The sequence below is a fragment of the Sorex fumeus genome, unplaced genomic scaffold (assembly GCF_029834395.1).
Source record: "Sorex fumeus unplaced genomic scaffold, SorFum_2.1 ptg000048l, whole genome shotgun sequence".
Taxonomy (NCBI): Eukaryota; Metazoa; Chordata; class Mammalia; order Eulipotyphla; family Soricidae; genus Sorex; species Sorex fumeus.
In genome coordinates, this window is record NW_026606105.1 from 11,968,751 (window position 1) to 11,982,254 (window position 13,504).

Below are 13,504 nucleotides of genomic sequence, written 5' to 3' on the forward strand. Positions count from 1 at the left end.
TTACTGGGCCTGCTCGAGCAAATCGACGATCAACGGGAGGGCCTTTACCTTTACCTTTTAGAATCTCTGTACCCAGTAAGGCAATTATTAATTCTAAATAGATACTTGTATGTATGTATAGATTTAAATTTTTTTAACTACTGAACAAACTTATAATTTATTTAGGGGACTTGTGTAAAGTGGGGATTTATTATTTTCTTCTTCAAAGCTAATTTTCTCTCCATCATTGGTTTATTCAATAATCTGTTTCTCATAGAGAAATAAGACTTTATTTATCACATATTAAGTTCTTACATATCCTAGAATTGGTTTCAAAGCTATTGCTTTTATAGTAGTAAATTTATTAATCCCTGCTATGTCTTCATTGAACACATGTTGTTTTAAAGTTAATAACTTTGTAATGTACACTGTCTGATTGGGGATGTTTTTTCTTGTTAGTTTGTCCTTTAAAAATCTGTTACTCTAATGTTTAGATTCTTCCAGGTTAAAATCAATTTTAAGTAAAATAATTTCATTGAGGTTTTAACTATAATTGTGTTATATTTATAGATTAACATAGGATAAGTGATACTCATCCTAAAATTGATTTTTTCTTCCAATCAACATGGTAGAGGTTTCATTTATTCAAACCATCATTTGTATTATTAGAATTGTATTTAAAATTATTATCTCGAGTTAATCTATAATGAACTGAATCTTTCACAATTTTTGCGTAATTTTCACTTGCTTCTTGGAGAACATTCTCTAAGTCTTCAGAGAAGGGAAACCTCTTCTTTTTGTTGCAGGATTTTGTTTTTGTGCTACACAAATCTGGCAGTGCTCAGGGCTTCCTCCTGGCTTTGCACTCGGGCATCACGCCTGGTGGTATTTGGGGGGAACATACATGGTGTCGGGGATTGAACTGGGGTCAACCACATGCAAGGCAAGTGTCCTAACCTTTGTGCTATTGCTCCAGTTCCTCTGCCTCAGGATTTTATTGAATGCTTTCTGTCCCTTCACTGCTTGTCTGGAAGAGATCGATTAGTCTCAGTGTCTAATATACAAGATCAATGTGGCTTGCGTGTTGCTGTCAGAGAGAACTGTTGAACTAGCTTTGACTTTGGAGCTTCATTCTCTTCCCTGACTTCTGCACTGCCCAGTTTGGGCCAGTCAGGTTAGATAGCATCCCGCCCCTCCAGAGCTAACTGGGTTTCTCACTCTCCACCATCACCCGGTGAGGTCTCCTCTCCCTGCCTGCCTTCAGCAAAGGTCCTGTTGGCTGGGTTTATAGCATATGTCCTGGTGCTTCCTTTGAATAATTTTCCATACACTGCAACTCCCCTCTCTTTTTCATGTAAATTCCCACTTTTCTTTGTTGTCTTGGAAAGTGAACCCAACCGTTCTTCCGTATCCCTAAACCCTGTTGGCGTAACCCCCTTAAATTAAGCCCAGATCAACATCTTGAACAAATGACACGCGGGCTTTGTAGGAGTACAAGTGAGTTCAGGAAGTGCCACAATGCTTCACGGTACAACTTCCCAGTTCTTCCCGAAGTTAGACGTTTTTGCTTTTAGAATCCAAGATGGGTTTGCAAAAAGGAGAGAAAAATCTTCAGGAGAAACTCTTCATAGGGTTGTTCTTACTGCAAACCTTGGTATCAAATTATTCTTCTATCAGGCACACTGCTGCTTCCGACTCCTGACTCAGACTTACCAAGCTGGGTTCCCTGCTTCTCTGCTGAACCCCAACACTGGCACTATCCCCCAACATCTTACTCAGGCAGTTCAGGACTACCTGACTGGCCCTATTTTTGACATGTGATATAAAAATGCTGTGCAGGTTTAAAAAGACTAGATGGACCAAGCTGTTAATCTCACCCCCAAACTCAGGTCTGGTTTTTCCAACCAAACACTATGAGACTTTTAAGGTGCACCTTTGAGACCAAAAGGTTTGACATTTTGCCCCTTAGAGAAATGTAAGCCCTCACTGTAAGGGAAATGGTAGGGGTTGCCTCTTCTTCAGACTAGACTGTCCAGATGAGTCGGTGAAGGACAAAGCAGGATTGGGGTAGGGAATCTGTCCCTGCTGTTGTGAGTTTAATGGCCAACTGTGAGCTTGGCAGTGGAGTCTGATGCCCACCAGACCCCCATGTCTCTGAGCCCAGACCAGCTTATTCTGACATGGTTCACTGAGATAGGTTTGGGGGAGACAGGGTGCAGAGGGGAACAAGGAAGAGGTAGGAAATAAATTGGAGGGTCTGAGAATAGTGGTAATCTTGGGGAACATTCCAGATGACATCCTTTCACGCAAATCTAGGTGAAAAACAAAAACAAGGGCCCTGGGAGGGACCTCCAAGAGTTGTAGCACATGCCTGGCATGTGCAGGGACCCAGTTCGGATCCCCAGTGCCATATGTTCTCCTGAGCACCACGGGATCTGACCTGGTGTTTCCCACCCCAACCCCTCCAGGACTGCTGGAGAGACTGAAATAGAACAAACAGGGGCCGGAGCAATAGTACAGCAGGTAGGGCATTTGCCTTGCTTGTGGCTGACCCAGGTTTGATCCCTGGCATCCCATATGGTCCCTGAGCACTGCCAGGAGTAATTCCTGAGTGCAATGCCAGAAGTAACCCCTGAGCATCACCGGGTGTGACCCCAAAAGCAAAATGAACAAATACATAAAATATTTTCGGTCACGGTCATGGTCACGGTCCTCCCGTTGTTCATCGATTTGCTTGAGCGGGCCCAGTAACGTCTCCTTTGTGAGACTTGTTGTTACTGTGTTTGGCATATTGAGTATGTCACGGGTAGCTTGCCAGGCTCTGCTGTGCGGGCGAGATACTCTCGGTAGCTTGCCGGGCTCTCCGTGAGGGGTGGAGGAATCGAACTCGGATCGGCCATGTTGGCTGCGTGCAAGGCAAACGCCCTACCCGCTGTAAAATATTTTAAATAAATAAATAAAATACAACAAACAAAAACTGAAACCAGGGGCTAGAGAGTACAGCAAGGAGGGCTCTTGCTTTGCATGCAGCTGACCAGGCTTTGATCCCCGGCATCCTATATGGTCCCCAGAGGACTATCAGGAGTGTTTCCTGGGTGCAGAAGCAGGAGTGACCCCTGAGCATCACTGGGTGTGGCCCCAAAATAAAATAAAATGGAGGAGGAGGAGGAAGAGGAGGGGTGGGGGAGGAAGAGGAAGAGGAGGAGAAAGAGAGAGGGAGGAGGAGGGGGAAGCAAAGAAGGACGTAGGGGGATAAGGGGGGTAGGGAATGAAGAGAGGGAAGGGGAGGGGAAGGAAGGAAAAGAGGAAGAGGGGAGGAGGGGAGGAGAGAGAAGAGGAGGAAGGGAGGGGAAGGAGAAGGGGGAGGAAGGGTAGAGGCAGGGGAGGGGGAAGAGAAGGAAGAGGAGATGATGGAGGAGGCGAGATGATCTAAGGTAGATCCAAGGACAATGTCAGAATGATAAACTTCCAAATGATTCATGGACTCCAGAAGGAGCGCACTACTGTGACCTCACATGAGAGAAAGCATGAGCAGACATTAACCGTTCTGTGTTGCCACAAGCTCGTGAGACTTTAAAAGTGAGAACAGAAGAATGACAGGGCATGGTCCAGGAAAGCTCCAAGGAGTTGGGAGGGCCAGGGTCTATGCTACTTGGTGGTGATGGTGTGTGGGGAGGGTACCACAGGACCCAGGGTCTATGTTACCTGGTGGTGGGGGTGGTGGGGGTGGGGTACCACAGGACCCGGGGTAATTGACAGGCCCAGGCTGGCCACAGGGATTCCAACAACACAAAAACAGACAAGGGACCTAGGAACCAAGCTACAAAAAACAGAGCTGTGAGCATGGGAACACCAACCAGCAAGGTAAACAGACCCCGACGAGAGCACCTGCTATTTACAAAGTGTTTGATGAGCGCTTGCTTCTTAGAGAACATTCTCTACACTCTCAGGAAGTGCCCACACATTTCAGAGGAAATCATAAATATTGAAAATTGCTGCTTTTTCTTGAGCTCTTGTATGCTCCAGGCATCAGACATGAATCATTTGGAAGTTTATCATTTAGCACTTAATTATACGTCATCTTGCCAGCTACTCCTGGGGAGAGTGCTGGTAACTTGCTTTTGATCAAGGAAGACACTGGTACTGTCCAGCAGTATCTGGTGACCCGAGTACACCGGGCCAATTCTGCTGCCATCTGTGACTGGGGCCGATAGACTCAGTCTGTAGGCTGATGACACCGTAGGCAATTTAATTCAGAGCCAACAGTGATTACATGGGGGGCGAACGGAATGCAGTACATGCAGGATGAGGGCAGGCGGGAAGTGGGAGACGAAGTCAGATCAATGACTACATGGGGAAGATGGTATAAGCAGAAACAAAATTATTTACCTAGATTCCATCACTGTTGCCAATCTAGATGGCCTCGGTTCCAATATCACCAATGGGTTATTTGTCTAGTTTCCATCGGTGTCAACATATCACATTCCAAACCCAGCCACTGGTGATTGCCAATCATTAATGTGTCCGGGAGCTGGAGCAATAGCACAGTGGGTAGGGCGTTTACCTTGCACTTAGCCAACCTGGGCCAACCCTGGTTCGATTCCTCTGCCCCTCTCAGAGAGCCCGGAAAGCTACCGAGAGTGTCTCGCCAGCATGGCAGAGCCTGGCAAGCTACCAGTGATGTATTCAATATGCCAAACACAGTAACGACAAGTCTCACAATAGAGACGTAACTGGTGCCCACTCGAGCAAATCGATGAACAATGGGAGGACAGTGGTACAGTGCAGTGCTAATGTGTCCGGGAAATGTCAGCACCCCTGGCCCCACTATGTCACCCCCCGTCTGGGCTATGGGAGCATTCTCACAATTCAGCTGGTCCAGTTGATGCCAAACCCGAACTCCAATAGACACCAAGTTTCACAGGAAAGAGGCAGCATGCAGAGGTTTCCTGGTGAATAGGGTAAAGCCAGACTCAAAACTTGCCATTGGTCTATATTCTGTGCAAGAAAGGTGTTGGAGAGCAGTGAGCAGCCCTGGTTAGTCAGGAAGAGATCCAGCAGTTGTGCGGGCTCCCAGCCCCTCCTGTATAGTGACAGAATTCTGTTGGGTAGCTCTTATATCTCCATAGTGTAGACTTTTGAAATTCAACAGTTTATGATTCACAAAGAGACATTTAAGAGTCAGAAGGCCCTGTAGAAAATAGTGATAATATGTACTCCAGGGAGTATGGTATGATGTAGAATAATTATAGCATTTATAGAATTATTCTATAATTGCATTATAGAATAATATTAATAGTATACTCCAGAGACTATAGTATAACAGAGAATAATAATAGCATACATCACTGTCACTGTCCTCCCGTTGTTCATCGATTTGCTCGAGCGGGCCCAGTAACATCTCCATTGGAGACTTTGTTGTTACTGTGTTTGGCATATCGAATACGTCACGGGGAGCTTGCCAGGCTCTGCCGTGCGGGCGAGATACTCTCGGTAGCTTGCCAAGCTCTCCGAGAGGGGCGGAGGAATCGAACTCGGTTCGGCCATGTTGGCTGCGTGCAAGGCAAACCGGGCCAACCGGTTGGATTCCTCTGCCCCTCTGGGAGAGCCCATGCTATCGCTCATACATACTCAAGGGATATTTGTTGTTGTTGTTTTGGGGCCACATCTGGTGATGTTCAGGGGTTATTCCTGGCTCCAAACTAAGGGATCACTCTTGGCAGTGCTTGGGAGGTCCATGTGGGATGCCAGGTATAGAACCCAGTTCAGCAATGTGCAAGGCAAGTGCCCTACCTGTTGTACTCTCTCTCCAGCCTCAAGAGAGATTTTTTTTTTTTTAAGAGGACACTGCCAACATGGTAGGCGATGCAATTAATTACAAAATCAGAGGAGTGTGAGATATGTGAGCCACGTGTCAGGGTCACTGTAGAAGGTAAGATGGAACAATGATGGCCAGTAGTGATCCCAAGGGCACTAACCAAGCATGCAGGAGATGTGTCAAAGGGAAACTAGCAGAAATGCAAGGAATATTCTGTTCTATGTGTACTGTCTATTCTCTTTATGTGTATCTGTCTGTCTATCTCTGTCTCTCTCTCTCTCTCTCTCTCTTTCTCTCTCTCATTCAGATAAGAGTTTATGGAAAATGAGTTGGGAAGGGGGAGAGAAATGAACAGAAAGTAAAAGTTTTCCACTGGAGATCCTGGAAAGGTAGGACAGGGGTTAAAGCACTGCCCATCTAGGGCTCTATCCCGGCACTCTGTATGGGGTATTCCTGAGCACAGCATCGGGAGTAAGTCCTGGGAACCACTGAGTATGACCCAGAGACAAATAAACAACAGAAGAGTTTTTCCATTGGAAAATGACAACATCCAAGTGAAGAACAGGGAGCAGAGGGTTTCTTGATCCACCAAGTGAACCCAGAGGTAGTAGGGATGCTGAAACACTGCAGCAACTCCACAGGGGAAAATTCACCTTGATCTTACACATAAAGGTGTTTGTCATTTTTCTTTTTTTAAAAAAGACAGAAGTAGTCAGTCTTTCTGGCACATTATCCCAATTAAATGTAATAACTTTTTTTGAAAGAAAAAAAAATGTGTGCAGTTCAACAGCTGCTTAAGTACTTGAAAGTTTTTGAAATACTTCCTTTAAAAATTTTCTGAAGGGGGCTGGAGAGATAGCACAGTGGGTAGGGCATTTGCCTTGCACACGGCTGACCCGAGTTCGATTCCCAGCATCCCATATGGTCCCCTGAACACCGCCAGGTGTAACTCCTGCAGAGCCAGGAGTAACCCCTGTGCATCGCCTGGTGTGACCCAAAAAGCAAAAAAAAAATTTTTTTCTGAAGTGGGGAACGAGAGAAATAGTAGTGGGTAGGGCACTTGCCTGGAGTGCAGCACACTCGGGTTCCATCCCCCCGCGTCCCGTATAATCCCCTGAGTCATGCCAGGAGTGATCCTTGAGCACAGATCTAGGACTAACCCCCCCCCCCCCCCCCCCGCCACACACACACACACCCATCACGGAGTGTGGCCACAAAAAAAAACAAACAAAAATTCAAATTGGGTTTGAATCCCCACTAAGAATTCCCGAAAGTATCTTTAAAAAGAATACAAATAAAACTCATCATTTTAATCTTATCATCAGCACATGTAGCCAGCTCCTATAAGCCGGCACAAACTCCCACGCACGGCTGCAGTCTCCCATGGCTTAATGAGCTGCAGACGGAAGTTTGTTAGGGTTCCATTACACGCCTCTTAACTGAGAGAAGGGGAACAATAAGACCCAGTGTGGCCGGCCCCCCATATGCCACAGGCTTGGCTGGAAGGAAGGAAAAACTAAACCTGGATCCTACCCTCCCCAGGAGAGGCTGAGTCACACTCCTCATAACGTGGGGTGCAGAAGCTTCATCACAGAGCCTCTATTGCAGGTCTAAAAGTCTCCCACCAGTGCTTGGTTTGTTAGCACGAGCGGGGGCTAAGAGATGTGTAGAACCCAAGTGGGAACTTTGTCTCACTTGTGGTACCGCCACCAAATGCCGTAGTACCCCAGTCCATGCTGACTTCGGGTCCTCAAAAAACACTTGGGGTTTCTTCATTTTGCTTATCTTGGTTTAGGGGCTATACCTGGTGGTGCTCAGGGCTTCCTCCTGTCTCTCCACTCAGGGATCCACTCCGTCAGGGCTTGGGGGGGGACCCATATGGGATGTCAGGAATCACAGCTGGATCGACCACATGCAAGGCAAATGGACTTACCTGCTGGACTATTGCTCTGGGCCTGAGAAACATTTCTGGCCGGCTAAGTGTACAGAAGGTATCCTAGCAAAGAGGAAAACACAAGAATTGGCATCAGGGCATCAGTTCTGCTGACAGAAGAAAGAAGACTGGATTGATGGCAGCTAGGAATGCTGGTGGAGGGTCTCGGGACACTTTGGAGGGAGTGGGATGAGGACATGTGTAAGCATGAGCACTAAACTCTTGATCCAAAACTATGATTAAATGAAGTGCCGGAGCACTAGTACAGCAGGTAGGGTGTTTGTCTTGCACGTGGCCAACCTGGGGTCCATCCCTGGCGTCTGTTCCTGGAGCCCGCCAGAACTGATCCCTGAGCACAGAGCCAGAAATAAGCCCTGAGCATCACCAAGTGTGGCCCAGAACCCCAAATAATAATAATAAAAGAAGTTTTCAAGGGGTTGGGGTGGGAGGGGACTTGGGGTCAGGGGTGAAGGGACATGATGGTGGCTGTGGAGTTGGCACATAATTACCCGAAACTGTGTTATTAACCGCCTTATAAATCCCCTTGCCTACATTAAAACTGGGGCTGAGGGAGGCACCCAAGGAGAGGTGTGGTGTTGACAATACACAGGGACAGGGTACCCAAGTTTTCAGACTGTACAACCCCTGTGTGTGTGGGTAGGTGGCAAATTCCACGCGTGGGAGCCAAGTGGGGACTTGGGTCTCCTGGGAAAGTTTCTGGGTATTGGGGTGGGCAATGACCGCCCCCCACCCCCACGGAGCTTCCTCCTCCGTGCCCTCTTGGATGCTCTCCAAGCCCTGACTCTCTTCCTGGGTTGACATCTCCAAAGCCAGGGTGAGATCCGTTTGTCTGTCCCGGCTCTCAGGAATGGCTCACAGCTGGGTAGGAAGCCCCTCCCGCTGCCTCTATAAAGCCCCCCCCCCCCATGCCAAGAGGAGGAGGATGGAGTTCAGCCCGTGAACGGAGTGAGGCGCCCCTGGGCACCACGCTGACCCAGCTGCTGAGTCACCTCCCTGTCTCCCGTCCCCAGGCTGCCCATCCTGCAGGGAGGGACCTTCGCCTTTGTGGCCCCGTCCCTGGCCATGCTCTCTCTCCCTGCCTGGAAGTGCCCCGAGTGGACGTCCAACGCCAGCCTGGTGAACACCAGCTCCCCCATCTTCATCGAGGAATGGCAGAAGAGGATCCGAGAGGTAAGGGGGCAGGGGGGTAGAGTGGAGTGGAGGTAGGGAGAGGGGCAAGCTGCGGGGGGGCTCCTGAGCAGGGGGAGGGAGGGAGGGGCTGTGTTCATCCCTGATTGCTTAACATGCAGAGAGGCGAGGTGGAGCTCTAAGTTCCTGCTGGAAATGAGACAAGGTTCCTGCCACTGGTGGGGGTAGGGGGGTTGGGGAAAGGAACCTCTGGGGCTCTGCGTGGTGGGACCGGGTGGGAACAGGGAGATGGAATTAGAAAAGGACAATCATTCTGGGGAAGGGAAGGAAAAGGGAAGAAGCTGATGAGTAGGAGACGGATGGACCCTTCCATCAGGATGGTCGCTCCCACCCAGCTCCAGCCAGAAGCGCGTTTCGGGAGCCAGGTCTGGGCAGCGGGGAGGACAGCCGGGAGCACTCCCTTAGACGATGCATGGGACGTCATTCTCTGTCAGCCGCCGAGCCTGGAGCCAAGTGGGGGAGTGGCTGGGATGGGGATGGCGGTGACACCCGCAGCAGATGGTGGCTGCTGAGCACTTGGAGCTTTGCAGACACGCTTCCCAGTGTCTCGTGACGCACAGGGGGCCACGGGGCCACCCACGGGGGTCTCAGGAGTGAGTAGGGGCGGGGGAGCAGCCCTGAGCAGAGCCACCCCACTGGCAGGTGCTGGCTGCGGGCTCTGCCTCCACCTCTGCTTCCCTGCTGTCCCCAGACCCCTGCGTCTAATGTCCCTGTAGCACTGGGGGAAGGGACACAGAGTGGCCTTGATGAGGCACTTGAAGTCTGGCTCAACTCAGCGACAGATAAGGAAATCTGTACATGCAGGATCCTTGGCCCAGAGTTTAACTACATCCCGATGGGGTGACAATCTGGTGAGTTGTCAGACGCCAACATCCTCACCGGGAGCCAGGGATGAGGGTCCAGGCTGGCTCATGCCGGCAGTGCTATTTGAGCAATGGGAGGTTTCTTTTGTGTTCTGGCACACCCGGACATCTCCTTTCTGCTGGACCTTCCCCCCACACCCCCAGGTCAGTAGCCAGAGCAGAGCTAAGACCCAGAACCACTTGCCACTGGGGTCCCAGAACAAGGCAACAGGGTGAGGCACCAGTGAGGACAGTCCCTGCTGACCTCCTTCAGCTCAGCTTCCCCGGGCTCACTCGCACTGCCTCAGAGTTTCCCGGGGCTCGGGACCATGAGGCTCAAGGAGAGACACGCCATGGACAGCCGGGAAAGCCAGAGTCTGCACCATTATAGCCTCATGTCTGTGGCAAGTCCCATCCCCTGTGTGGGAAACCCAGAGTGAGGGGAGTAAGGGATAGGGGACGTGTCTCCCCGTCCTATCCTTGACTAGTGACGCAGAGTAGAATCAGAATCAAGCTTTCCCGTGCACCCTCTACTCCTCCACTCCTGGTGCCACTGCTCTTGTACGACAACGTCTGCTGTTGCTGCTACAACATGCATGACTCTTTCTGCTACTCCATTACTACTACTCCTTCTAGCACTGCTTCGATTTCTGCTACTTCTGTTACTACCACTCCTTCCAGTACTGCTTCGATTTCTCTCACTTCCATTACTACTACTCCTTCCAGTACTGCTGTGATTTCTGCTACTTCTGTTATACCACTCCTTCCAGGACTGCTGCGACTATAAGTCCCACTACTTCCACTACTACCATTGCTTCTGTTACTTCCAGTACCACCTCCACCAGTAGCGTCACTCCGGTCACTGCTGGGACACCTGCCACCTGCATGTTTAATATTATGCTCATTCTGCTTTCTCTCACCACCTTCCAATGTTGGAGCGTAATGCCTTTCTGAGGTTAACTTTTAAATCCGACAAAATCCTAAAAAAACAATAATAAAATTACCGGTTGAACTTGGCCACATAACCAGAACCTGGTTGAAGAGGCAGAACATTACCTGCAGCCCCCAGAAGCCCCCAGAAACCTCCCTCCAATCGCTTCAAGCAGGGGTCCCCTCTATTTCACTTTCTAACACTCTGGTTCAGTTTGCCTGGTTTTTAGCTTTATATACAGAACTGTATAATACCTATTAGCTTGTATTAACTTTTTCATTCTACTTCAGATTTACAGTGTCCTTCCATAGTTTTGTAAGAATCAGTAGATTTTCATTCTTCTTACTGAATAGTATTTCATTGTGTAATGACACAGTTTATCTTGCTATTATCCAAACTAGATATTGAAGGGTCCTCCCGTTGTTCATTGATTTGCTTGAGTGGGCAGGGCCAGTAACGTCTCCATTTTAAGACTTGTTGTTACTGTGTTTGGCATATTGAATACATCACGGGTAGCTTGCCAGGTTTTACCATGCGGGCGAGATACTCTCGGTAGCTTGCCAGGCTCTCCGAGAGGAGCAGAGGAATCGAACCCGGTTTGGCCGGGCTGGCTGTGTGCAAGGCAAACACCCTACCGCTGTGCTCTCGCTTCAGCCCATTGAAGGGTAGTTTCCCAATATTGCTCTTAGAGTATTGCAATGAGTGTGCACTTGCCCCCAGCAAGCGTGAGGCTGTATTTCCATTGAATGGATAAATGGACTTGTTGAGGCCTGGAGTGGGGCTCATGGCCAGGGATGTTCAGAGAAACCTGGGGATGTGTGTTCTGAGGATGCTTATATTCTCCTCAGAGAACCAATAAAGCATACACTTACAGAGAGACTTATTACAAGAGTTGACTTCTTTGGTGATGGAGTTGAGGGTCTCCAGGGTCTGTGCCTGCAAACTGGGGAAACCAGGAAAACCCACAGTGATAGCCAAAGGCCTGAGGATGGGGGACACAGAGGAGGAAGAGGGGGATCAGTGATGTAAACCCCCCTGATTCCAATGGTCTGAGGACTGAGGGTGCTGAATGCAGAAGACAGTGGTCCCAACTCCAGCAGAAGACCGGGCTTCACCTTCCTCAGCCTTTGCGACCTCTTGGACAATGCCCCCCTGCTCTGTTGGGGAGCACCACCTGCTTTCCTTGGGTGACCAACCCAAACACAAACATCTCCTTAAAACAACCGCACAGACATACCCAGAAAGGATGTATCACCAGTGACCTCTGGCTCCCTGTACTTGCTGTTCCGTAAAGGAACCATCCTGATGTGCCCATATTCCACCTCAGGAAACACGAACACAAGATGTTCCTTTCTGCACTCCAAAGTGCTTCCTGCGTGTTCCAGTCCCTCCACGCCCTACTCACAGTTTGGATGTATCTCATTTTGCCAATCACCGTCATCCTTTAGAAGTGCTATTAAATGAGTTAGCGTTAAACTGTCATTGTCTATCCTTCACTGGTGACTCTGCTTGACCTCCTAGGTCAGTTTTGTGCCTCTTTCTTACTATTAGCTGGTAGCAAAAGTTCAGGATCCCCAATTAGACTTTGCTAGCTAGCGTCATGCCTGTGATTTTCAGTTTCGTTGAGTATAACCCTTGGCCTCATAACCAACCCCTGGCACATCTTAACTGGGTACAGACATTCATAGAACAGAACTTCTCCTGCTGTGTCTGCAGAATGTGGAACCAGCGACTGTCCCAGCATTGCTGGCCCTTTGCCCATCTAGTCCAGTCTGGGCTTTTCTGGGTCTCATCTGCCTGACTTCCCTCCTTCCTGCTCTGAAACTGTGCTTAGCCACTGCTCGTCTCAGCCTTGCTCAAGGCAAGCAGAGTTTTCGAGATATTCCAAATTCGAACATATTGCTGGAGTTCGACTGTCTGATGAGTTACTATCCACTCCCGGGGGTGAGGGTGGGTGGGTGGGGGGGCTCTTTGGTCTGAACCCTTAGCACTATAGCACGGCACTGTCCTCCCGTTGTTCATCGATTTCCTCGAGCGAGCCCAGTAACGTCTCCGTTATGAGACTTGTTGTTACTGTGTTTGGCATATCGAATATGTCACGGGTAGCTTGCCAGGGCTTTTCCCTTCCCTCCTTTTTCTTTTCCAGACAGTCACTATATTCCTCTCCGGATTTGGCCACTTCTCAGACAGTGGGCCTTTGAGCCTAGAGTTCATTGATCTAATTCTGAATTACTGAATGATGGGGTGATTTTTTTTTTGTCTTTTATTTTTTAAGTCTTTTAAGTAGTGATTTTCAAAAACAGTATCTCTTTAAAAATTAGTTTATTTTTAATTACCACAAGGGTGTGTGGGGTGAGGGTCCTGTCCACTTGTTGTTCATCGATTTGCTCAAGCGGACACCAGTAATGTCTCACAACAAATTGTGAGACTTGTTGTTACTGTTTTTGGCATATTGAATACGTCACAGGGAGCTTGCCAGGCTCTGCCGTGCGGCGAGATACTCTCAGTAGCTTGCCGGGTTCTCCGAGAGGGGCGGAGGAATCGAACCCTGGTCAGCCATGTCAGCTGTGTGCAAGGCAAACGCCTTACCCGCTGTGCTATTGCTTCAGCCCAGGAGTGAGGGTAGTTAAGAGAAAAAGGAGGGTCCGTTTGGAGAGCATTAGTTGGAAATGATCACTCTGGACAAGAACTGCATGTTGAAAGTAGGTAAAGGGATATCATGATAACCTTTCAGTATCTGTATTGCTAGCCATAATGTCGTAAGATGAGAGAGAGAGAGAGAGAGAGAGAGA

At 48.9% G+C, this 13,504-nt stretch overlaps 1 protein-coding gene across 1 annotated transcript in view; it reads left to right on the top strand.

The window, feature by feature from the left end:
* Window positions 1-13,504, top strand: part of LOC130032419 (solute carrier family 23 member 1-like) — a 57,919-nt gene that overhangs the window by 16,745 nt on the left and 27,670 nt on the right. Inside the window, exon 4 of the mRNA XM_056123973.1 lies at window positions 8,762-8,921. Within this exon, the coding sequence (XP_055979948.1) occupies window positions 8,762-8,921 (160 nt within the window). The remainder of the gene's footprint in view (window positions 1-8,761; window positions 8,922-13,504) is intronic.